At 42.1% G+C, this 27,500-nt stretch overlaps 1 protein-coding gene across 2 annotated transcripts in view; it reads left to right on the top strand.

The window, feature by feature from the left end:
- The first annotated feature begins 16,757 nt into the window (after positions 1–16,757).
- zcchc9 (zinc finger, CCHC domain containing 9) overlaps positions 16,758–27,500 on the top strand; it is a 31,560-nt gene continuing 20,817 nt past the window's right edge. Inside the window, exons 1-4 of one of the 2 annotated variants that reach the window (XM_067982794.1) lie at positions 16,758–16,859; positions 19,351–19,753; positions 24,602–24,755; positions 26,761–26,853. In XM_067982794.1, coding sequence (XP_067838895.1) covers positions 19,361–19,753; positions 24,602–24,755; positions 26,761–26,853 — 640 coding nt within the window. In that variant the 5' untranslated portion in view covers positions 16,758–16,859; positions 19,351–19,360. Of the gene's footprint in view, positions 16,860–16,912; positions 17,189–19,350; positions 19,754–24,601; positions 24,756–26,760; positions 26,854–27,500 lie in introns of those variants that run through there. The other variant, XM_067982796.1, reaches the window with a different exon arrangement.

The raw sequence follows: 27,500 nt of genomic DNA, 5'->3' as shown, positions 1-27,500 counted from the left end.
TTCACAGTACTCCAAGTGTGGTATAACCAAGGTTCTATACAAGTTTAACATAGCTTCTCTGCTTTTCAATTCTATCCCTCTAGAAATGAACCCCTGTGTTTGGTTTGCCTTTTTTATCTGGCGTTATTAACCTGCGTCGCTACTTTTAGTGATTTGTGTATCTGTACCCCGAGATCCTTTGCTCCTCTCCCCATTTAGACTCTTATTGTCCAAGAATTATGTGGCCTCCTTATTCTTCCTACCAAAATACACCACCTCACACATCCATATTGAAATTCATTTGCCAATTATGCACCCATTCTACAAGTTTATTAATGCCTTCTTGCATTTTGACGCATTCTTCCTTTGTATTAACTACATCCCCAATTTCGTGTCATCTGCAAATTTTGAAATTGTACTTCCTATTGCTGAATCCAAATGGTTACTGTAAATTGTGAACAGCACTGATTCATGTAGAACATCACCTCCCACCTTTTTCAAGTCTGAATAACTACCTTTAACCCCTACTCTGTTTTCTGTTTTGTAGCCAGCTATCCATTCTGCCACCTGTCCCCTGACTCCACATGCTCTGATCTTAGTCATGAGTTTACTATGCAATACCTTATCGAAGGCCTTTTGAAAATCCAAATATATTACATCTACTACAGCACCCTTGTCTGCACTTTCTGTTACTTCTTCAAAGAATTCAATAAGTTTGGTCATGCATGACTTTCCCTTTTGAAATCCTGCTGACTATTCTTTCTTATATTTTCGTCTTCTAGATGTTTTTCTATTATATCTTTGAATAAAGATTCCATTATCTTTCCCACCACTGACATTAAGCTAACTGGTCTATAGTTCCCTGGACTTGTTCTATCTCCCTTTTTAAATATAGGAACGACATTAGCTGTTCGCCAGTCCTCTGGCACTATTCCCTTTTCTCATGAATTTTTATATATATGTAATAGTGCCTGTGCTATCTCTTCCCTAACTTCTTTTGATATGCATAGGTACAATCCATCCAGACCAGGGGTTTTATCCTCTCTAAGTTTGATTAATTTATCAATTATTTCCCCCCTTTCTAAATTAAATGTCTTTATATCTTTTTTGATCACATCTTCTAATATCATGTCCACCTTGTTAGTCTCCCTGGTAAATAGTGAGGCAAAGTAACTATTCAATATTTCTGCCATTTCGCTGTCATTACCTGTGAGTTTATCTTGTGCATTCCTATCCTGATTTTTCTTTTGTTATTTATATGTCTGTCAAATGCTTTACTGTTTCTTTTTATGTTCCTTAATAATTTAATTTCATAGTTCCTCTTTGCCTTCCTAATTGTTTTTTGGACATCCTTCCTAACCTCTTCGCATTCCCTTTTGTCATCCTCTCCTTTATTGTTTTTATACTTAGTGTATTCTTTTTCCTTTAGTTTCAATTTTACCCTTATCTCTTTATTCATCCGTGGTGTTAAGTTTGCTGCTGTACTCCAGTTTTATGGTGCTCGGTATTGTTCCTTCAGCTTGCAGACTGAATTAAATATTTTTGGAGCATAGCCTAGGAAGAGAAATGATATGTTCTCTCTATCTTTCTGAAATTTGTAGTAATGGGTTCCTTTAATACATTATTTTGCCTGGGACATCATCAAGGACCCATGCTGCAATTTCTCAGTGTGGCTGTTGTGGGCTGGACTGGTTTATTGTGCAAATTAGGACATTTTGATTTGACCTGATCCATAGAGGTTTCTGCCCCTTCTTTATTCCTTTCTCAGTTCTTTTGCCCTCCTTCCATGTAAGCAAGTGTTCAGATTTAATTTGTTACATCTCCATGTTAATCAGACCAGAAACCTACCTTATGTGAAATCATGGGTGTGAACTAGCACTCAAAGACACAGAGAGTTGTTGAGAAATGCTCTCCAATACAATGTTGCCCTGTTATACTCTCCATAAGTATAGTAACTGCCGTTTATTAGACCCCATTTGAAGTGTATATAATTCCATTCATCACAAATAATGTCCATTGCACCTAAACAGGTAAAAAGTCAATTACAGAGCCACAAAAACCAAAACCCAAATAATTCTCAGCCTAAAACTTCAAAATAATGCTCTGGATATTTCTAAAGGAGCTTTTTTATTCTTTATGTTAGACATGTGATGTTCCATGAGACTTTTTCATCAACAAACAGGAACAGCACTTGTTAATCAACAGACCCAGTTGTGCTACAGCAAACAATGCAAACCTCATGTTAGCATTCAGTGTGATGATTTTGGCTTTGCTGAACATTTCAACACTTATTCTTGTATAAAACCTAAAAGGTTAATCTTAAAAGTAGAATTTTTTAACAGGAAGTTCGTATCAACGTTTATGGTATTTTTCAGCAGTTCCTCACATTTCTTTCTGGACACGGTTACTCGATTATCGGTTCAAGGAGCTTCAGAGAAAGTCAAGCAGTTAGAGGAAGAGAAATTAAAACATCCTTGTTAGATCACCTATCCACATTAGGCAAACTATATTTAACTTCTTGAAGGCAGCACAATTCGGCATTGTATTTTTAATTATTCTTCTCACAATGAACCAAAGCTGAAAAAACGAAATGAAGAAATATTTTAAACAATCTGACTCAATAGAATAACAATATTCTACTCCATTTAAGTGTGCATCTGATAAATATGCACCCATTACTGCTATAACATTTTTTTAACCATTGTTTTTCTCAACTAAGGAACCTCTCTTGCTAAGAGTCTAGTTTTAATTTTGATGGCTAGAATTTCATTATTACAAATGAATATGATCGTGTTATGCTCTTCCTGCTCTATGTGGGAAATCAGGGACCCTTCCGGTGTCCCTGACGACCATGTGTGCGGGAAATGTATCCAGCTGCAGCTACTGACAAACCGCATTGCGGCACTGGAGCTGCGGATGGATTCATTATGGAGCATTCGCGATGCTGAAAACGTCATGGATAGCACGTTTAGTGAGATGGTCACACCGCAGGTAAAGGTTGTACAGGCAGGAAGTTAGTGGGTGACCTCCAGGCAGAGTAAGAGGAGCAGGCAGGCAGTGCAGGGGTCCTCTGTGGCCGTCCCCCTCTCAAACAAATATACCGCTTTGGATATTGTTGAGGGGGATGACTTATCAGGGGAAGGCAGCAGCAGCCAACTTCCTGGCACCAGGGGTAGCTCTGCTGCACAGGCTGGGAGGAAAAAGAGTGGAAGAGCTATAGTGGTAGGGGATTCTATCGTAAGGGGAACAGACAGGCGTTTCTGTGGCCGTAAACGTGACTCCAGGATGGTTTGTTGCCTCCCTGGTGCCAGGGTCATGGATGTCACTGAGCGGCTACAGGGCATTCTCAAGGGGGAGGGGGAGCAGGCAGAGGTCGTGGTCCACATTGGGACCAACGACATAGGTAGGAAGGGAGATGAGGTCCTGCATCAAGAATTTAGGGAGCTAGGTAGCAGATTAAAGAGCAGGACCTCAAAGGTTGTTATCTCTGGATTACTCCCAGTGCCACGGGCTAGTGAGTATAGAAATAGGAGGATAGAACAGATGAATGCGTGGCTAAAGAGTTGGTGCAGGAGGGAGGGTTTCAGTTTCCTGGATCACTGGGCCTGCTTCTGGGGAAGGTGGGACTTGTACAAGTCGGACGGATTGCACCTGAACCAGAGCGGGACAAATATCCTTGCGGGGAGGTTTGCTAGCACTGTTGGGGGGGGGGTTAAACTAACTTGGCAGGGGGATGGGATACAGAGTGGAGCTACAATAGGGGGTGATGTGCAGCCAAATATAGAGAAAAAAACAAGTCAGCTTGGAAGACAGGGCAAATATGTAAGGGCAAGGCTGGATGGCATCTATTTTAATGCAAGGAGTCTTGCGAATAAGGTGGATGAACTGAAGGTGTTGATAAACACATGGGAGTATGATATTGTTGCTGTCACAGAGACATGGTTGAGGGAGGGGCAAGACTGGCAGCTCAATATTCCGGGGTACAGAATCTTCAGGCGAGACAGAGGGGGAGGTATAAGAGGAGGGGGGGGTCGCAATATTAATTAAAGAATCAATTACTGCCATAAGGAGGGATGATATATTAGCAGGTTCCTCTAATGAGGCCATATGGGTGGAGCTTAAAAACAAAAAGGGGGCAAGCACTTTGATGGGAGTGTACTATAGGCCCCAAAACAGTCAGGGGGAGATCGAGGAACAGATATGTAGGCAAATCTCAGAAAATTGTGCAAATAATAGGGTAATAATCGTGGGGGATTTCAACTTCCCCAATATTAACTGGGATACTCAGAGTGTAAAAGGCTTAGAGGGTACAAAATTCTTAACGTGCATCCAGGAGAGCTTTTTGAGCCAGCATGTAGAAAGTCCTACAAGAGAGGGGGCGGTACTGGACCTAATTCTAGGGAATGTGGCCGGCCAAGTGGAAGAAGTGCTAGTAGGTGAGCACTTTGGTAACAGCGACCATAATTCGGTGAGATTTAAGGTGGTCATGGAAAAGGACAGGGAGGGGCCGGAAATAAAGGTTCTAAATTGGGGGAAGGCCGATTTTAATAGGATAAGGCAGGATCTGGCCAAAATGGACTGGGATCAGCTGCTTGTAGGAAAATCCGCATCGGAGCAATGGGAGTCTTTCAGAAGGGAGATTGAGACCATACAATGGCAACATGTTCCCGTAAAGGTCAAGGGTGGTTCCAAGAACTCCAGGGAACCTTGGATGTCAGGGGATATACGAGAATGGATTAGGAAAAAAAGGAGGGCTTTTGGCAGATACAAAATGCTAAGGACGGTGGAAGCCCTAGAGGAGTACAAAAAGTGCAGGGGGATACTTAAAAAGGAAATTAGGAGATCAAGGAGGGGCCATGAAAAAACACTGGCGAGCAAAATAAAGGAAAATCCTAAGATGTTTTATAAGTATATTCAGGGTAAGAGGATAACTAGGGAAAACATAGGGCCCATTAGGGACAAAAATGGCAATGTGTGTGTGGAGCCGGAAGATGTAGGAGGGGTTCCAAATTAATTTTTTGCATCTGTTTTCACTATGGAGAAGGACGACGTAGACATAGAAATACGGCAGGGGGACTGTGATATACTCGAACATATTAACATCGAGCGAGAGGAGGTATTGGCGGTTTTAGCAGGCCTAAAAATGGATAAATCCCCAGGCCCGGACGAAATGTATCCCAGGCTACTGTGTGAGGCAAAGGAGGAGATTGCGGGGGCTCTGACACATATATTCAGAACCTCTCTGGCCACAGGGGATGTGCCAGAGGACTGGAGAACCGCTAATGTAGTACCATTATTCAAGAAGGGGAGTAGGGAAAAACCGGGGAACTACAGACCAGTGAGCCTAACATCAGTGGTAGGAAAATTATTGGAAAAAATTCTGAAGGACAAAATTAGTCTCCACTTGGAGAAGCAAGGATTAATCAGGGATAGTCAACATGGCTTTGTCAAGGGAAGATCATGTCTGACTAATTTGATTGAATTTTTTGAGGGGGTGACTAGGCGTGTGGATGAGGGTAACGCAGTGGATGTGGTATACATGGATTTCAGTAAGGCCTTCGATAAAGTCCCCCACAGGAGACTGGTCAAGAAGGTACGAGCCCATGGAGTCCAGGGTGCCTTGGCACATTGGATACAAAACTGGCTTAGTGGCAGAAGGCAGAGGGTGATGGTCGAAGGTTGTTTTTGTGACTGGAAGCCTGTGGCCAGTGGGGTACCACAGGGATCTGTGCTGGGGCCCTTGCTGTTTGTGGTCTACATTAACGACTTGGATATGAATGTAAAAGGTATGATCAGTAAGTTCGCTGATGATACAAAAATTGGTAGGGTGGTAAATAGCGAGGAGGATAGCCTCAGTCTGCAGGACGATATAGATGGGTTGGTCAGATGGGCGGAACAGTGGCAAATGGAATTTAACCCGGAAAAGTGCGAGGTGATGCACTTTGGAGGAACTAACAAGGCAAGGGAATACACAATGAATGGGAGGACCCTAGGCAAGACAGAGGGTCAGAGGGATCTTGGTGTGCAAGTTCACAGATCCCTGAAGGCGGCAGAACAGGTAGATAAGGTGGTAAAGAAGGCATATGGGATACTTGCCTTTATTAGCCGAGGCATAGAATATAAGAGCAAGGAGGTTATGATGGAGCTGTATAAAACACTGGTTAGGCCACAGCTGGAGTACTGTGTGCAGTTCTGGTCGCCGCACTACAGGAAGGATGTGATCGCTTTGGAGAGGGTGCAGAGGAGATTCACCAGGATGTTACCAGGGCTGGAGCGCTTCAGCTATGAAGAGAGACTGGGAAGATTGGGTTTGTTTTCCTTGGAGCAGAGGAGGCTGAGGGGGGACATGATTGAGGTGTACAAAATTATGAGGGGCATAGATAGGATGGATACTAAGGAGCTTTTTCCCTTCGTTGAGGGTTCTATAACAAGGGGGCATAGATTCAAGGTAAAAGGCGGGAGGTTTAGAGGGGATTTGAGAAAGAACTTTTTCACCCAGAGGGTGGTTGGAGTCTGGAACTCACTGCCTGAGAGGGTTGTGGAGGCAGGAACCCTCACAACATTCAAGAAGCATTTGGATGAGCACTTGAAATGCCATAGCATACAAGGCTACGGACCAAATGCTGGAATATGGGATTAGAGTAGACTGGGCTTGATGGCCGGCGCGGACACGATGGGCCGAAGGGCCTCTATCCGTGCTGTATAACTCTATGACTCTATGACTCTATGATGACACTACATGGATGAATCTACTTAAGTTTAATTTGCCTAACTCCTGGATATATCATATTCGAAGCATTTTAAACTGAGATTACTACGAATGTAAAATATTCTACAATTAACAGGGGTGGCCTGTATAACTTTATTATCTAGACCCAGACTTTTTTTGCATAGATAATTAAGCTAATAGCATTTATGACCACTAGAAGAAAACAAAAATAACATGAAAAAAACTTTAGGAATTTAAATAATTAATTTTTAAACTGTAAAACAACCACCTTTGTTTACTAGGCGAATTGGGGATAGTTCCCCGCTTGCTATTTGTAGCAGAATGCATGTATAAAGAACACATTTATGATTTCACTACAAATAGTGACCAAACAAAATCTTCTCCCTGTGTATTGTGCACTGTGTGAAACAATTCTCTACCTCCATCTTCAGACCAGAAAGTTAACTACATCAGGAATAGGGGCACTCTTTCAGCGATGGAAATAAGAAAGAAAAAAACACACTTGCATTTATATAGCACCTTTCACATCCTCTGGACTATCCTAAACATTTCACACCCAATTATTTTTTTTTAAAGCAGTCACTGTTATTATGTAGGAAATGCAGCAGCCAATTTGCACACAACGAGGTCCTGCAAACAGTAACTGAGATTAAATGATCTGTCTATCTGTTTTGATAGTGTTCATTGGAGGACAAATATTGGCCAGAACACCGGGAAAACCCCCTGTTCTTCTTTGAAAAGTACCATAGGCTCTTTTACATCCAGCTGAACAGGCAGAAAGGGCTTCAGTTCACTACCTCATCTGATGGTACCTCTGGCAGTATGGCAGTGAAGTGACAGCCTAGATTATGTGCTTGAGTCCTGAAGTGAAGCTTTAGTCCACCATCCTCTGGCTTAAAACCAAGAATACTACCAGCTGAGTCAAACTGACACTTAGAACGTGTTAAAAGCCAAACACAAACTGGAAAATTATATATTTCGTGGCAGAAATCCAAGAACTAACAACTGATATAATGGCCATTATTACTCAAAGTGCCCAAAAGAACACATCAAAATCTGTCATGGGTTTTGCAAAATCATTATCCTTGTAGGGAACGTCTGGGCAGCAGACTTCTTTAATAGTGGGACCTTCAACAGGCTTGAGTTCCACTGGACCTATCAGGTAGTTAAATGGCTGGAATTCCTGGGGTAGCCCAGGAACACCCAAACATGCCTCCAAAGTGGTCCATCATTGCAACAAGGGTGGGTCTAAGCAGAGTGCACAACCTGAAGCACAATTTGCAGCAAGAATTATTTCTTTGTGATACTGTTTGTCCAATAGTTGAAAATGCATGCACTTATTCTTCTGTCAGTTTTCAGGTACTTCACCTCTGTAGGCCTGGACTTGTGGCCTTCTGTATAAGTGGTTAAAGTGTCTCTCTTTCCATCCTGCAGTTAACAATAAATTTGAAAATTTGTTTTAATTCTTTGTATTTATTCAAAACATTCATCCTAGTTCTATCATTTACTAGTGCATCTGGGACAAAAACAGGGCGGCAGTATTAATATTTAATCCTTACTTGGGGCTTGGCAGAATCATGTACAGGTGGAGTCTTCAGAGAAGTGGGATAAGTTCACATGACATATTTTGGAATATAAAACTGTTTTTTGTGCTTTTAACATTCTTTGTTAAAACCAGATAAAAAAGTGAAAACAAAAATTATAGAACTATAAAACCACACAAGTCGTACAAGTACGGCATTGTTGTTACTCATGAGCTAGACCACAACTCACTTTTGGCTTTTTTGTTTGTCAGTTTTCAAATTTTCCTTTCTTGTGGAAGTAAAAATCTGATTTTGCTGCTCTTTATACCATGTTTATTGCCTACTTTATTCATCCTATTTATGTTCCTGCACTAGAACGCATACAACACAGACACTAACACTACCACTGCAGCCATGGCTCACAAGGAGGTTTCATTATGGGATGCAATCTTCTAAATTACTTTGGTTTCTTTTCTATTACCTATACATTAGTCAATGCTTATTAATAATTAAACAAGCAGAAACAAGTAATGTGCTCTAACCGCTAGCTGAATAAGACATAAATTCATTGAAAAGGCAGTTTTACTAATTATTTTGAGTACATTAATATTTATGAAAAGGAGTCAAATCTGCTAATGCCACTTCATTCATTTCAGAAAGACTTCCTGTGTGCAGAAGAAGATGGGTTACAATAACTGTTATTTCACAAAGGAAACTGCTTTAATTAATTCTTTATCATAAACAGATATAAGCATCCTCCAAAATGAAAAGAATATTTTTATAACTTCTGATAATCTATACTAACACATTTTTGAAGACACTTTTATGTCCCCCACTCTTTTTACTGATTGCTTGCTAATTTCTGATTAACTAAACTTTGGTTTATCCCAACCAAATCCAGGGATAGAATTTTGCAATTGTGTAGCACTGATGCTATCCCCAATGCAAGTATACAGTGATTTCCTATACACTAATTGCTGACCTCCACTTTTATTGGGAGTTCATTCCTTTCTTTAAAACTCATGTTTGTAGCTGCTTCATTTTGATACCTCTCTACTGCTAAGAGTAATTCATTACTGAATAAAGTTTAAAAGGTGACCAGCACAATGAGAACTAACTAATTTCTCTCGTAATTATCTTATCGACCTTCCACACACTATCCTTAAATGCTATCTTTTCAAGCAGCATTCTGTGGTCAGGAATTTCCTCGGAGCTGGTCCTGCTCTACCACCTTACGTTCACGAAAGTGCACCAGAAACCCCATTTACACACATTTTGGTGAGAATTTCATCTGTCCCATAGTTAACCATAACCACCGAAAGTTCCAAATTGCCTCCATTGCCTGATTTTTTTTCTACTTAGTGGGCAATGTATGGAAGTGGAATTAGGAGGTCTTTGTGATGGAAAGGATATGGGTTCGGATATGGGGTTGAATAGGATGTTGGACAAGCAGTCTGTTGACACGGGGCAATGAAGGGGTCAAGGGGTAATGGAGAGATGGAGAGCTCAGTATCATCACTTTTTATCAATTTTTTTATAATTAACGAAAAGACATTGAGTTCCAGCAAATATATGAACCTTTTATTTCAGTTGCCCTGAAAAAGAGAAGTCAGTGATGAGCAATTGTTTTTACAAATGAGTGGTTCCTAGGCCATTTCTGACAGCATTAGGAATCATGTGTAGACCAAACCAGGCGGGTTTTTACAATATTTTTTCATGGTCATTTTATTTTTGGCACCAGTTGACAAATTGCCAGTTTTATTGAATTCAATTTCACAACTTGTCAGGGGGGTTTTGAACTTCTATATCTTTAGGCTGTTAGTCTAGTTAACATAATAACTATGCTACTCTACCTATTTTCTAAATGCAAGGAGATTGCTGATTCTAGCACAACATTTCTTGAGAAACGACTTGCGTGTTAAACAGAATTCAACTGTAGGTGAGAGACCAATCCTGCAAAAAGAATTACCAGTAGATGGAGCTGTGGAAATGCATAAGTGGGGAAATGCTCCATCTACATTGAAGCAATCTTTTGCTATTCTCTACACAATACTGACTAGGTTAAAAGTATGAGTCAGCCACTGCCTAAAGATTAGCTACCAGTATTTTTTGTATTAAATAGTGTGTTTACTGATGTAGAAAAGTAACATTTCTCTGTTACTTTGATGCAATAAATCACCAGACTGTCAATAATGCAGATCTTATAAATCTAATTTTGGTTTTTATTATTCCCTAATTCTTCTTCTCCCTTGGCTCTGCACTGAATCCTTCAGCCAGGACAATGGGTTGGGCTAAGCTGTTGTTTTCCCTATGTTTTTCAAAATGCAGCTCCAAGAACAGTTGAATGGAAAGTCATTGTAGTAAACCAAGAAAGGGAACTTCCATTTTTTCCACAAAATATATTTTTTCTATCATGGGTGGGAATACTGCAGAATCTATATTCAGAGCTAAAGAAATTAATTGATTGTTAGCTAACAGATTTAAATCACCCTCATGTTATGATTCAGGCTTTCTCCCAATAGGGAGACCTGGGTTTATTCCCTGTTCCTGGTACAGTTCCGGTCTCCATATTATAGAAAGGATGTAGAGGCATTGGAGAGGGCGCAAAAAAGATTCACAGGGATGATACCAGAACTGAGAGGATATCCTTACCAGAAAAGACTGAACAGGCTGGGGCTCTTTTCTCTGGAAAAAAGAAGGCTGAGGGGTGACCTGATAGAGGTCTTTAAGATAATGAAAAGGTAGACATAGAGAAAATGTTTCCACTTGTGGGGGAGTCCAAAACTAGAGGTCATAAATATAAAATAGTCACTGATAAATCCAATAGGGAATTTAGGAGAAACTTCTTTACCCAAAGATTGGTAAGAATGTGGAACTCGCTACTACAAGGAGTAGTTGAGGCAAATAGCATAGATACATTTAAGGGGAAGCTAGATAAGCACATGAAGGAGAAAGGAATACAAGGGTATCCTGATAGAGTCATATGAAGTAGGAAGGGTGGAGGCTCGTGTGGAGCATAAAAGCCAGCATAGACCAGTTGCACGGAATGGCCTATTTCAGTGCTGTAGTTTCAATGTAACTCAATGTAAGTTAGTGATTTACTCTAAGTTTATTCCCTTTTCCTGGTACAGGCAGTGATTTGCTCTGGGTTTATTCCCTGTTCCTGGTACAGGCAGTGATTTGCTCTGGGTTTATTCCCTGTTCCAGGTTCTGTCTGATTTGCTCCGGATTATTCTTTGTTCCTGCTACAGTAATTGCTATGCTCTGGGTTTATTCCTTGTTCCTGGTTCTGTCTGATTTGCTGTGGTTTTATTCTCTGTTCATGATACAGTCCCTGCTTTGGTCTGGATTTATTCCCATCTCCTGGTACTGTCTGATTGGCTCTGGATTATTCCTTGTTCCTGCTACAGTCGTTGCTTGGCTCTGGGGTTATTCCTGGTATAGTGATTTGCTCCCTGTTCATTGCTTGTTCCTGATACAGTGATATGCTTCCTATTTATTCCCCGTTCCTGATAAAGTGATTTGATCCCTGTTCGAATCATGGAATCATAGAATGGTTACAGCACAGAAGGAGGCCATTCGGCCCATCGAGCCCATGCCAGCTCTTTGTAAGAGCAATCCAGTTAGTCCCATTCCCCCGCTCTTTCCCCGTAACCCTGCAAATTTTTTCCCTCTTCAAGTATTCAACCAATTTCTTTTTGAAAGCCACGATTGAAACTGCTTTCACCACCCTTTCAGGCAGCGCATTCCAGATCATAACTACTCACTATGTAAAAAAGATTTTTCTCATGTTTGGTTCTTTTCCAATCACCTTAAATCTGTTCTCAACCCTTCCGCCAATGGGAACAGATTTTCTTTAATTACTTTATCTAAACTCTTCATGATTTTGAACACTTCTATCAAATCTCCTCTTAACTTTCTCTGCACTAAGGAGAACAACCCCAGCTTCTCCAGTCTATCCACGTAGCTGAAGTCCCTCATCCCTGGAACTATTCTAGTAAATCTTTTCTGCAGCCTCTCTAAGGACTTCACATCCTTCCTAAATTGCAATGCCCAGAATTGGACACAATACTGCAGTTGTGGCCAAAACGGTATTTTATAAAGGTTCAACATAACTTCCTTGTTTTTGTACTCTTTGCCTTTATTTATAAAGCCCAGGATCCCGTATGTTTTTTAACTGCTTTCTCAACCTATCCTGCCACCTTCAAAGATTTGTGCACAAATACTCCAGGGGCTCGATATTGCCATGGCTGCGGGTTCGCGGCGGGGGGGCTATTGGGCACGTGGGTGACGCGCCCGGCGAAATCAGTCTGCCACGCCCGCGATCACAGCCTAATTGGATCCACTTACCTGGTCTTCTGGGTTCCCCGCTGCTGATCTGCGCGTCGGGCAGACTGCGCATGCGCAGCATAGACTGTCAGCTGGAGGAGCCCTATTTAAAGGGGCAGTCCTCCACTGACAGATGCTGCAACAAATTGGAAAAAAATACAGCATGGAGCAGCCCAGGGGGAAAGCTGCTCCCAGTTTAATGATGCCTCACTCCAGGTATCATTAGATGGGGTGAGGAGGAGGGGGAGGAGAGAGATCTTCCCCCCGGTGGGCGGGAGGAAGCGGCCTGCCTCTGCCACCAGGAAGGCCTGGCTGGAGGTGGCAGAGGAGATCACCTGCACCACCAACATATCGTCCACCTGCATACAGTGCAGGAGGCACTGCAATGACCTCAGTAGGTCAGCCAAAGTGAGTACACTTACTCATTCCCCTACACTCCATCTGCCACATCACCGCCCCCACCCCACATCTCCTTCTGCACTGCCAACACTACTCTGTCACATCACCCCTCACACCCACTCAAAGCTCATCCTCATCTTACCTGCACTTACTCACCTCGCCAGTACTCATCCCGCCACTACCACTCAACCCAATCCTCATACAATCTCATGGCTCTATCTCATACTCACCCTTTCGTGCATCTCTTTCACAGTCAGCCTCACTCAACCTGCCACTACCTGTGCTGCAGCCACAGGGCATGCATCACGTATGTGTAGTAGGAAGCGTAAGGCAAACATGTTGTGAGTATGAAGGGGATGCACAAGGGTGTTTGAGGGTTTGTCATGGTTTTTACTTATATTTAATTTCTGAGCAACTCACATTACATATTATATTGGCACCACTACTGCCACATCTTTGCAAATCTTGTCTGGTTTGTGCAATAATGCCCTTTCCTGAGGATCACTATGAAGACCCACACCTGATGCCACCCATTGTGTCACTGCAAAGTGGGTGTAGGTGTATTTGCAGGCTCTTTTGTGCAGACGACTGAGAGACATCGGCGATGTCCCCAGTTGCACCCTGGAAGGATGCGGGGGAGAAGTTGTTGAGGGCAGTGGTGACTTTGACAGCGACAGGTAAGAAGATGGTGCTCGATCCAGCCGGGAGCAGCTCGGCATGAAGGAGGCTGCAGATGTCCACGACTACATATCGAGTGACTCTGAGCCTCCGTGTGCACTGCTGCTCAGAGAGGTCCAGGAAGCTGAGCCTCAGTCTGTGGACCCTGTGGCGAGGGTAGTGCCTTATGCGACGCATCTCTCTCTGCGGTTGCCCTCCCTCCTGCTGTGCAGGTGGATGTGTCACAACACTCTGTTGTGGAGCTCCAGGTGTCAGAGGTGGACGGCGTGGCCGGCGAGGCTGGTGATGCTGTTCGCCCTCCGAGGAGGTCATGACTGCAGCTACGGTGGCCCCCATCCGGAAGATGTACATCTGAGGGGGCCCGCAAGGTAGGTACGTGTGTCTGGACCCCGGGGTAAGTGTGCAAGTTGGTGAATTTTCTTGTCAGGAGGAGGGTGGTGGAGGCCAAACTTTGTCCAGGGTGACAGAGTGGCCTCCTGCAATGAGTGAGGGTCTCCCCCCCGCACCTGTCAAATGGACCTTTGCAGCTGCCACAGGCTGACAGCTGCAACACGTCCATTTCAACTGGGAGTGTTTCCCCCAGTATGGGAAACAGTCTCAGTTGTTTCTAAAATCCCACCCTTCCTGACATATTCCCTTAATCAGGTCTGTTAATGACCTGAAATACCAAGGTAAATACTCTCAAGTGGCATCCCGCTGGCTTTAATTGCCTGCGGGATTCCCACATGCGGGGGCTGCGCGCGCACGTCGGCGCGTCTGTGGTGAACCCGGAAGTGGGCGGGTTGGAGCCGGTCTCCCGACCCGCTCCGGGATTCCCCAATTTTCGGAGCCCCCCGTCAGGAACGCACCCGATAGTGGGTGCTAAAATAGAGTCCCAGGTCTCTCTGTTCCTGCACCCCCTTTCGAAATGTATCATTTAGTTTACATTGCCTCTCCTCATTTTTCCTGCCACAATGTATCACTTCGCACTTCTCTGCGTTAAATTTCATCTGCCATGTGTCCGCCCATACCACCAGCCTGTCTATGTCCTCTTGAAGTCAATTACTATACTCCTCATTGTTTACTACACTTCCAAGTTTTGTGTCATCTGCAAATTTTGAAATTGTGCCCTTTACACCCAAATCCAAGCCATTAATATAGATCCAAAAAAAGCAGCAGTCCTAGTAGTGACCCTTGGGGACCTTCCTCCAGTTCGAAAAACAACCATTCACCATTGCTCTCTGTTTCCTGTCACTTAGCCACTTTATTATCCATTCTGCCACTGCCCCTTTTATTCCATGGGCTTCAATTTTGTTGACAAGCCTATTATGTGGCACCTTATCAAACGCCTTTTGAAATACCATATTCATAACATCAACTACATTACCCTCTCAACCCTCTCTGTTACCTCATCAAAAAACTCTATCAGGTTAATTTACACGATTTGCCTTTAACAAATCCGTGCTGGCTTTCCTTTATTAATCCACACTTATCCAAGTGACTATTAATTTTGTCCTGGATTATCATTTCTAAAAGCTTCCCCACCAGCGAGGTTAAACTGACTGGCCTGTAGTTGCCGGGTTTATCCTTACACCCCTTTTTGAACAAGGGTGTAATGTTTGCAATTCTCCAGTCCTCTGGCACCACCCCTATATCTAAGGATGTTTGGAAGATTATGGCCCGTACCTCTGCAATTTCCACCCTCAATTCCCTCAGCAACCCAGGATGCATCCCATCTGGACCGGGTGACTTATCTACTTTAAGTACAGCTAGCCTTTCTAGTACCTCCTCTTTATCAATTTTTAGCCCATCCAGTAACTCAGCTACCTCCTCCTTTACTGTGACTTTGGCAGCATCTTCTTCCTTGGTAAAGACAGATGCAAAGTACTCATTTACTACCTTAGCTATGCCCTCTGCCTCCATGAGTAGATCTCCTTTTTGATCCCTAATCAGTCCCACCCCTCCTCTTACTACCTGTTTACTGTTTACATGCCTGTAGAAGACTTTTGGATTCCCTTTTATGTTAGCCGTCAGTCTATTCTCATACTCTCTCTTTGCCCCTCTTATTTCCTTTTACACTTCTCCTCTGTACTTTCTATATTTATACTATCAACCTGACATCTGTTGTATGCCCCATCTTTCTGCTACATCTTACTCTATCTCTTTTGTCATCCAGGGAGCTCTGCCGCACTTTTTCCCCTTGTGGAATGTACCTAGACTGTAACCGAACCACCTCCTCTTTAAAGGCTGCCCATTGTTCAATTATAGTTTTGCCTGCCAATCTTTGATTCCAATTTGGTCCTCCTCCAATTAAGTATTTTTACTCTAGCATGCTCCTTGCCCTTTCCAATAACTGATCTAAACCTTATGATACTATGATCACTGTCCCCTAAATGTTCCCCCAGTGATACTTGCTCCACTTTACCCACTTCATTCCCCAGAACTAGATCCAGCAATACCTCCTTTCCTCGTTGGGCCGGAAACATTCTGATGAAGAATGTTCTCCTGAACACACTTCAGAAATTCCTGCCCCTCCCCTGTCATTCCCTGTTCCTGATCAAGTGTTTTGCTCCCTATTTATTCCCTGTTCCCGATCAAGTGTTTTGCTCCCTATTTATTCCCGGTTCCTGATCAAGTGTTTTGCTCCCTATTTATTCCCTGTTCCCGATCAAGTGTTTTGCTCCCTATTTATTCCCTGTTCCTGATCAAGTGTTTTGCTCCCTATTTATTCCCTGTTCCTGATCAAGTGTTTTGCTCCCTATTTATTCCCTGTTCCTGATCAAGTGTTTTGCTCCCTATTTATTCCCTGTTCCTGATCAAGTGTTTTGCTCCCTATTTATTCCCTGTTCCTGATCAAGTGTTTTGCTCCCTATTTATTCCCTGTTGCTGGTTCAGTGATTTGCTCCCTATTTATTCCTGATAAAATGTTTTGCTCCCTATTTATTCCCTGTTGCTGGTTCAGTGATTTGCTCCCTATTTATTCCTGATAAAATGATTTGCTCCCTGTTTATTCCCTGTTGCTGGTTCAGTGATTTGCTCCCTATTTATTCCTGATAAAATGATTTGCTCCCTGTTTATTCCCTGTTGCTGGTTCAGTGATTTGCTCTGGGTTTATTCCCTGTTCTCTGCAGCGCTCCTCTTCTGACAGAGACAGGAACTCTTCTGCTGCTTTTGGGACCGGACGGAGCAGATTGAATGAGGCACCGGAAGTGAGGAGCCGGCTGGAACACGCTTGATTTCAGGTGAAGTGCGGCCCAATATTTAGTAAATCGAAGTCCGCAGTTGGTCGCGGAAATTGCGCAGTGCGGAGTGCCGATTAGAAGCGCCTGTTGTCAGGCTGGGGTTCGGCCCGGTGGTACCTGACTGAAGAGCCAGAGACAGGAGCCGGTCAGCGGCCCCTCCTGACCCACTCTCACACCCCGGGGATTTCCCCGGTATTGACTCTGTCCTGAGCTCAGGAGGGCGGCTGGTCACTGATAATTCCACAGGTTCAGCTCCATTCACAACTCCTGCAGCAGGACCTGGGTAACATCCAGACTCGGGCTCACAGGGCAGGTAACATTGGCGCCAGGTAATGACCACCTCAAACAAGAGAAAACTAACTCTTCCCCCCCCCCCCCCCCATGGCACTGTCATCGCCATCATCCCCCTCCATCAACACCTTGGCGTTCACTATTGACCAGAAGCTTAACTGGGCCAGCCATGTCAACGCTGCGGCTACAAGAGCAGGGCAGAGGCTGGGTACTTTGTGATGAACGCCTCACTACCTCAAGGCTTCTCCATCATCTACAAGACTATAGTCAGAAGTGTAATTGGAACCTGCATTTATATAGAGCTTTTCACAACCTCAGGTCATCCCAAAGCAGTTTACAGCCAATGAAGTACTTTTGGAGTGTAGTCACTGTGTTGTAATTTAGGAAACACGGCAGCCAATTTGCGCACAGCAAGGTCCCACAAACAGCAATGTGATAATGACCAGATCGTCTGTTTTTTAGTGATGTTCATTGAGGGATAAATGTTGACCAGGACACAGGGAGAATTCTCCTGCTCTACTTCGAATAGTGCCGTGGGATCTTTTACGCCCACTTGAGGGGGTCATTGAGGCCTTGGTGTAATGTCTCATCCGAAAGACGGTACCTCTGACAGTGCAGCACTCCCTCAATACTGCACTGAAGTGTTAGCCTAGATTATGTGCTCATGGCTCTGAAGTGGAACTTGAACGCACAACCTTCTGACTCGGAGACAAGAGTGCTACCACTGAGCCATGGCTGATGTGTTGTAGGGGGAGAATATGTTAGCATGAAATTGACGAGAAGAGTGCCAGCATGAACTTTGGTAGGGTGAAAAAGAGTGCCAGTTTAAATTGGATGGGAGGGGGTTGAAAAGTGTTAGAATTAACTGAAAGGAGAAGAAAGTAGCATTTGGATTGCATCTTATTTGGAATCCTTTACCCCGAAGGGCTGTGGATGCTGAGTCATTGAGTATATTCAAGGCTGAGGTAGATAGATTTTTGGACTTTAGGGGAATCAAGGGATATGGGGATCGGACGGGAAAGTGGAGTTGAGGTCAAAGATCAGCCATGATCTTATTGAATGGCGGAGCAGGCTCCAGGGGCTGTATGGCCCATTCCTTCTCCTATTTCTTATGTTCTTATCACATCTCTCAGAAATGTCCCAAAATTCTTCACGCACAATTAATTAATTTGAAGTTTAGTCACTATTTTGTAGACAAAAGTGGCAGTCGGTTTGCACACAGCAAGCTCCCACAAATGATAATGAGAAGAATGATTAGTTAATCTTGCTTTGATGATGTTGGTTGAGCTTCCAGGGGAATAGGCAGATGAGCCTCCATTTAACATCTCATCCATTCGACAGTGCCTAAAATGCTGCTGCACTCCATCAATACTGCACTGAAGTGTCAACTGAAAATGCCCTGTTCCTGTAGATGTTTATATCACTTCTGGATCACCAGATATCTCCAGTTATTGCCAAAAGAATTTCTGATCAGCATTTGATAGGGACAAACGTCTAAGATGTTCATTTGACTGACCAATAAATGGGTATAAGAGTAATTGAATTTTGCGCAGTTAAAATACCACAGAATATGAGGATTATCAGTCACTTTCTTCATAGAAAAATTTCATTAAAGGCAAAGTGAACTTTTCTATCGGAAACCCATAAATCAAGGCCATTGTTTTATGGTGACTGAATAAGTCAAATTCTGTTTTTATTACACACGATTCAGGATTTTTACTCGTGCTTTTGCGATCACACTCTGTAATTCTGTCCACTTTCCTTTGAAAGCCCCAGTCGAGTGGCCTTGCTTGTAATGTGCTTAGGGTATAACGTCCCCTTGTTTTCTCCCCAGCCCATATTCTTCCTATACCTGAGCGAGCAGTCTCTGAGCAAAATACTGCCAAAGCTGGTTATTAGCTAGTTCTCTGGGAGGTGGTCGTATCCGTGGGTAAGCAACAAGCCCGTCTCAAGTTTGCTTGCTCACAGGAGCTGAGATCAGCAACTCAATAGAATGGGAGAAGGGGGAATCTAACCCGTTCGCTGTTGCGGCTAATGTTTGGATTTAATGGTCACACTGGCTACCTGGTTAAATGTAAAATTGGGGGGTGATTTCTTTCAAAATCCAGGGAATATATTTCTCTTGCACAGTGTAACTGTCGCGCTAAAAATTTATGGTGCTCATTTTCATTAAGCACTCTCTTACTCTGCATTGTCACAGAAAGAAAACAATGACGCGTTGGGCTCGTGCTAATAACATCCACAAAAAGAAGCTCCCGGAAGCTACACCATGGAGTCAGATGAAACAGAATGGTGACAATGGCCCAAGTAAGACCAAATTAAAACAAAGATGGGTTAAAAAACAGCCAGCCAAAGATGGGAACAGGACAGAAAAATTTAAACGCCAAGAAAGCGAATGGTACCATAAGAAAGAAGAGTATCAGAGTGAAGACGTTAATGGGTTCATGGATTACCTGAAACAAACGGGTCAGGTTCTCCGCAGAGGAACAGTGGTGTCAGTGGACAGTGAAGGGGTGAAGGCTGATGCGGCACTAGCTCTGAAGAAAGACCAGAGACGAGAGGACAGAAGGTTGAAGAGGCAAGTTCAGAAGAAAAATACCATGGTAATTTTCAAGTGTAAACATTCATTCAGCTTGAAATAGGTTTGGAGATTGTAGTAAGAACATTGTTGTAATTGGACTGTCATTCATGCATCAATGTAATTGAGTTATATTATTCTTACCAAGTGATGAGTGGGTACACAAGTTTCCCTAAAGCTATAACCTGACTTGTATTTAGGGTTAAAATATAGTTTGACCTGACCTTTTCAGCTGTCCATTGTCCAATAGAAGATCTCATGTCGGGAAGACTAACATACCATTTTAATCGTAACTTGTGAGCACAGCATATAAAAGCATAATTCACAGACTTAGGAAGTGATCCCCACACATCAGAAAACAAGTGGTATCTTCAGAAATTCCTTTCAAAAGTTTTTAAAATTACCTTTTTTTCAAAATTTTGGACAGCTCCTTGCTGAGTTTTCAAAAGTGAGATAATTGGAAATCTTTCACCAGGAAAACTTATTTAAAAGCAAAATACTTGTTGGGTATGATAAAACACAAAGATCCAATGGACTGAATAATCCACAGGTGCTGCAGTCATCAGTGTGATGTTATATTGAGTCCACTCAGCACCTCTCCAAATTACCAAACTGAGATCAGGAACTCCTGGGGAATTACAAATACAAACCCATGTCTTACCAGTCGGTCATGTAGAAGATCAAAATCTCTGATGTGACCTTTAAAGCACATAATGTGGTGAAAATTGACAGCCACAGCCAAGGTTTCGGAAGGAATCAGAAAAGAGCATGGGAATACTGAATGCACTGAGAAGCTGTAAACAAACCCAAATGGTTCATGACTTCATACGTTAATAATTAAGTTGGTTATCTTTTATCAGTTGTGTGAGTGAAATTCGATTCATCTCGTAGTCTGTGATAACTCATTGAATAGAGCTCCTAAGATGCACATAAATTAAATCCAACAAATTACACGTCCAAACAATTCCGATGTCCTGCAGGTAACTCCAACTCTACTGAACATGCCGACAATAGTTTAACAGTGAATTATACAACAGCCCCCGAACTAAGCATGAAAGGTAGTACAGTTGTAAATAGTATTCAGGAAAATGGTGAAATTAATTTTTTTTTAAAAATACACAAAATCATCAAATTTATAGACAATTAGTTTTTCTCAGAAAACCTAGACGAACGGCCAAGCCCATAATACAGGACACCACCAAGACTGAAATAAAGAGGAAGAGATGAGATAAATTAAACAGTCATGGTTAGGTGACACAAAACTTGCGGATTTTAAAGAAAACCTGTAGCTTATAAGAGGAAGGGCAGACTGATGGGATGTAAGGAGTTCTACAGTTCAGAGAGTCTGGGGAAGAATGAGTTAGAGTAGGAGAAGGTATAATGAGTCTTAATTTCAACACTGCAGGAAAGAAGGAGCAGGAAGAAATCATAAGATAGTATATTTACAATTTAGGAAATATAGAGTTACTGGTAGCCTTTAAAGCCTGTGGATATGCTACTGAATACCCACGATGTGTGTGTGACTCAGTCTGCCAGTATACCTTGCTTCTCATTGAAAAGCATCTTCAATATTAAGTGCTAAGCGAAGCAAAGCTTTTATATTAGATTTTATCTACTTTTTAAAAGAAACTTCCACAACTGGCTTTTGTTCAGTGTTCTCAATTACGTTTTAGCTATTGGAATGTGGTTATCATGATTCAGAAATATTGTATGATCTAGGGTGAAACACATCTCGGAGATCCCTTTAAAAGTATGTTTCTGGCAGTTTTTATAACTAGATGAAATATGCTTTAAAAGCTATGTGTCTCTGTCTCCCAGTGGCTGAGAGTCTCCATTGAGCTCAATGTGGGGTAGTTAGATCTCAAGGTAAGGTACTGAAGCATCCTTTTACATTTGAACTTCTGTAATGAACAGAATGCATCGTCCAGTGCACTGTCTACCTGGCTTACCTCAGGTTGTTCCCTAGACCCACAAGACAAGGCTTATAATATACCTGTTTTTGTAGCATGATCATTGACTTAGATTCCAATGGGATATGGCGCAATTGAAAAAAGTAATGCATTTAATCTGATTCAGCACAAGTAAATTTAGTTTGAATGCAGTAAATATTCTTGGAGTACTGTGCTAATTGAAACTGTTGAACTACAGATCTTCATAAAGGTGAATTTTACATTTTGTCCTCTTGTTAGAGGATGGCTTTATTTATGATTACATGTTCTACCGATTCCTCAAAATCAATAAGGTTCTTGAAGCGTTGAGATCAAGCATTCATAGTTTTTATTAAGCATACAATAATTGCAATAGTACTTAGGCATACACTTAAAATATAGTACATACCTTATGGTTGAGGACTCAAACATATCTGAGCTCAGTATCCAGCTTAATCAAACCCTCCAAATCCTAATCCTCCTTGCAAATTGCCACTTTTTATGTAATTCTCTTGCCCCCTACTACGTGACCCTCAGCATGTCTCCACATTACCTAGATACATCAAAAGGTGTCAATACTCAGTTAATTTTTTTTCATTGAAGAAATCAGTATAACTCCTAATTTCAGTTATCACATTCCTTTCCTGTTACAGCTCTAACTTTGATTATGTATCAATCTACTGATTTGATTTTAGATGCTAAAAAGATAATGTTCTACACAGATGTTCTGCCCTTGCAGCTACAGATCAGTGCTACTATGATTGACATGGGTGAAAATAACTCAACCTTCAAAACATCTTTGTTTCTATCTCCCTTAACTTAGCTAAAGGGGGCTCACTCCCTATCTTTCCAGTGTTCTGAAGTAGTAACCATTTCTTACCCACGTCCCCTATTAACTTTTCTCTAAAGCAGGTGGTTACTTCATATTAGAACCCGCCGGTGCTGTAAGGGCCAGTCTCAGTTCAAAAGTTCAGTGAATTTAGAATTACTGTACGTTTAACAAATGCAAAAGGCAAACATTACTACAATATAAAGACAAATCAATAGTTCTATTATATTAGCACATCTCTAGTCAGTATGATTAACCATATCCTTGCACCGTTCACATTTTTTTTGAAAATGAATATCTTTGGTTATTTTCCACATTTGTTATTCAAGTGTTATACAAAATTTTTCTTTTTAATCACACTGTCTAATCTTATTCCAGCTAAAAAAATCGTCAAGGTAGATCTGACTTGACAATTGCTCACCCAACCAGCTATATAAATGCACAAAAATAAAATGTATCTCACAAACCCATAAAAAAAATCCTGGCTAACTAGAAAAATTCCAAACTTGCTTGTAATCTTGGCTCCAACCTCTCAACATTCTGGATTCCAGGAACAAGCCCCTCCTTCACCACACCCCCCCCCCCCCCCCCCCACCAAGAGCCGCACCCGGCCAGCTAACACCTTCCATTTGAAGGCCTCCTAATCTGCAACCATCAAATCCCTATAATTTCCAAGCTTACTGTATAACCAGGACTTTGATGCATGGACAAACCATCCAACTGACTCCACTCTCTATGTGGAAGCTAGTCACCTGAATTCATGACTTGAATAGCTGAGGTAAATAAATGGAAAGAAGGGCAGAATAGCATCTAGGCCAGAGTACAAATGTGCAGAAAATCAAGTCATAACACAGCTGTGAGGGTTTGTGAGAGAATTAGTTCAGAGAGGGAGAAGAACAGTTATGCAGCAGAGAACAAACACCACTTCCAATCACACTGTTGCACACCACTCACTAGGAGCAGATGCCCAGTGCAAGAGCAAATCCACATAAATCCATGAGCAGTACCATGGGAAATTAACTAGTACCAAAAAGAAAATTCTCTTTGTAGAAGTGCTTGACTTCATCTACACTTCTCCCTGTGGCCCCACATGAGATGGAACTTGGTACACGTGGAATCCTGTGCACACACTAGTATTCTACTACTTTGGGACATAGATTGATGGTACATTAAACCATTGCACCAACATCCAGGATTGACACAATAAATGTAAATATATATGTTATATAGTAAGAAAAAAAACTGCTTAATATACAGATATTGGTAATTATCAAAAGCAGTGAGATTTTATTAGCCAAAGTTTTGCTCTAATATTGGCCGTTTAAATCCAGTGTTCGTTTTGCCTACTCAATTCAGTCTGCTCAATAATCTGAAGAACTGTAATTCTTTTAATGAAGTTTATCAATAGGGCAGCAGTGTTGGTCTCTCAGTTTTAAGCATAAAAAAATTGTATTCATAAAGATTTATTCTAGCTTCTCAGCAGTTTTAGAGTCTGTGTCCTACAGTTTTTGCTTTTCTACCTTGCACTACACATTTTTTTCCTTTACTCTTTACGTTCATCAGTTTTTGCTCTGGTTGATAGGGATCAAGTTGGCAACCTGTTCCCAGCTGTCTCCCAGTGCGCTATTGAACTGCCCAGAGCATCTTGCTGCAATGTTTATAAATTTCCCCAGCTCCACTTTTCCTCAGTATAGAAGAGACAGGCCTGTGCTTGGTGCCTCCCTCTGTTGGTGCAGCTAAGGCGGGAAAGTTGCATTTTAGGAAAAATTAACACGTGAACCAGTATTCTACCAACCTGTATCACTCTATTTTGGATTGTAAATTGTCACACCATGTTACACAGTAGACTACAGTTTCAATTAATGAATGTTATCAGCAGTGAATTTTGGACAATATGGACATCCTGGAGAGGGACATTATGGATTTCACTGGAAATGCTGATTCAGTTTTCTAGTGTAAGAATTACTGCTCAATAAAACATAATTTCAAGTGCAAGACAAGGGCAGCTACACTCTTGCGTTGCAGAGAAAATTTATTGCTGAGTGGATTAATAATTGTATGTGCACAATTGAATGAAGCATCCTAACATTTTTATTTTCCTCCTCCCTTTGGTAAGATATGTTTCCACTGCAGAAAAGCAGGGCATAGAATGGAAGAGTGCCCAGAAATGGACAAAGATGAGGAAGAGATGGGAAGTGGTATCTGTTACCGATGTGGTTCCACAGAACATGAGATCCAGAAATGCAGAGCAAAAGTTGACCCTGCTCTAGGTAAATCTGAGCATAGAGCCTCATATATGCATTTGACTTTCTTCTGTGATGAGCGATATGTCCACTTTAAAGGGACAACCCATTAGGAACCAGTATCCCTAAATTATTTCTTGGGATCTGGTGCACTATTTTAACAGGGTAACTAAATCCTGTCCATCTGGTTAGGCAGGACAACTGCTGTTTAGTTAGTTGACAGTTCAGTAGCTGTGGAACAGCTCTTGTCTGTGAGGCAGTAGAACAGATGAGTCACATGGCTGAATGAAATGCTGGTAGACTGGGGGCGATCACAAGCAGACCTGTCTGTGTGGCTTCTGTTAGGTGGGAAATCACTTAATCAGGCTGAATCTGTTTCCACTGATGTGCCCTGATTAAATGGTTTCTGCTGTGTTCTCATTGCCCCTGTCCCTGCCAGAGCCAAGACAAGTATTGTATTTTAATGTTTGTGGTGATCACTATGATTTCACACATTTTTGATTATTTTTTACCATTATCTAAATGTAGACAGCATTCCAAAAACCTATGAATAATTAGCTTGAAGCAAAGATTTAATACTGCTGGAAGATTAAAAATAAATGTAAAACAGCATATTTACAATAGGTTTTCTTTCACCATCAATTTTTCCCCTCCTCGCCTTGAAGCACTGACTCATGATGAGGTATGGCTCCGTGGGTTCCTGTCATTATTCTGTATCTGAGCCTAGGCAGTAGATGTTACAGGCCAATATGACCATGACGGAACATCACAGCCAAACCAAACCAGTCCTCACCCAATGTCTACATGTCAGTATTTTCCAGCAGTTCCATTGGATAGCCATCAGGAGCTGGAACCCTGGCTGATATTTCCCACCCTGTGCAACAGGGACTGAGGCCAATTGTAGAAGCCCAACTGCTACGCAAGATGAAGTCAGCTAATTCAACAGAGAATGGGAATTGAACCGGAGACATTCTGGGTCGTATAGTTAGTTACAGGCTTCTGTTACCAACTGAGCCATCATGGTAAGAGCGTAATTACAAAAGTTAAGATCATTGACGGTAATCTTGGATCCTTCAGAAGAGCAGTGCAGACCTGAAGTGGCCATAGTCAGTCAACTTCTAGGAAACAAATTGGCACAAAGTAGTTCACTGACATTAATTTTTAATCAAAAAGGCTGTAAAGTCATTGTGTGAAATGGAATGTCATGCTGGTGCAGTAGGAGGTGCTTTGCTGACTGTTTTAGAATATTGTCAGAGTAATGCATAGAGAGGAGTTATTTGCTCATGACTCTGGTATAACTGACTTGGGAGTACCTAATTCTGCAAGCAAGAAGTAAATGTGTTCCATTCTCCACCTTGATACATACAAATAAAAACTAAATAGAACTGTGACAATTTCTTCAGTTGCTAATTGCTGATGTGAGGTGAATTCACCCAATAGAATAAGCACAACACAACAAATACAGTGCCGATATATTTTGAAGACTTAACGCTCCAAACGTTGGTTTAAAATCATTGCTGCTTCTTTCAGTTCCATATGCATACAGCATTTTTATTTTCTATTTTCATTTTTTGTGCTCATCAAGGTGAGGGATCCCAATGCTGAAGAATGGAACACTTTTTCTATTTTTGACTCCCAGACAGGTATAGTGCATTTAGATGCAAAATAAACTTCTCTGTACTCTACCTAAACAAAATACCTTAATCCCAAACCTCAGCAGAGTGCCCCCTACTTCACCAGCATGACATTTTTTTATTCCCCATCCCTGCCAACCCATGGCTTGTCTACATGAGAGTGAGCCAGTTCATAGGCAGTTTTGTACTATGGGCCCATGATCCATAATAAATAAGTTGAAACTGTCTTTATATGTCTTACAATTAAGAGAGAGAGGAGACTTCCATATTGGCCTATGCTGTAATTCAAGCCCCGAGGTGAATGGACAGATTGCTAACTCATTGCACTACCTGTTTTAGACATTTCTGAAATAATTTCTCAAAGTTTCTCAGAAAATACCATTGCTTCAATTTTACAGGAGAATTTCCATTTGCTAAATGTTTTATTTGTGGTGAAACGGGACATCTCTCAAGGTCCTGCCCAGACAACCCAAAAGGACTATATGCAGAAGGTAAGAATATTTTAAAAACTGCTCTTTGTTACTCACACCACATCTATAGTTCAGTTGAGCTGATACTGAGTACATTGTAAAAGCAAAGGTTTTTATGTAAATTCTTATGTTGGGTGCATTAATAAGTGATAAATGTAGGTTTTTTTTATTTGTTCATGGGATGTGGGCGTCGCTGGCGTGGCCAGCATTTATTGCCCATCCCTAATTGCCCTTGAGAAGGTGGTGGTGAGCCGCCTTCTTGAACTGCTGCAGTCCGTGTGGTGAAGGTTCTCCCGCAGTGCTGTTAGGAAGGGAGTTCCAGGGTTTTGACCCAGCGACGATGAAGGAACGGCAATATATTTCCAAGTCGGGATGGTGTATGACTTGGAAGGGAACATGCAGGTGGTGGTGTTCCCATGTGCCTGCTGCTCTTGTCCTTCTAGGTGGTAGAGGTCGCAGGTTTGGGAGGTGCTGTCGAAGAAGCCTTGGCAAGTTGCTGCAGTGCATCCTGTGGATGGTACACACTGCAGCCACAGTGCACCAGTGGTGAAGGGAGTGAATGTTTAGGGTGGTGGATGGGGCGCCAATCAAACGGGCTGCTTTGTCCTGGATGGCGTCGAGCTTCTTGAGTGTTGTTGGAGCTGCACTCATCCAGGCAAGTGGAGAGT

The sequence above is a fragment of the Heptranchias perlo genome, chromosome 4 (assembly GCF_035084215.1).
Source record: "Heptranchias perlo isolate sHepPer1 chromosome 4, sHepPer1.hap1, whole genome shotgun sequence".
Lineage (NCBI taxonomy): Eukaryota > Metazoa > Chordata > Chondrichthyes > Hexanchiformes > Hexanchidae > Heptranchias > Heptranchias perlo.
The sequence above is the reverse complement of the archived record's forward strand: the minus strand, read 5'-3'. Positions and strand labels throughout refer to the sequence as shown.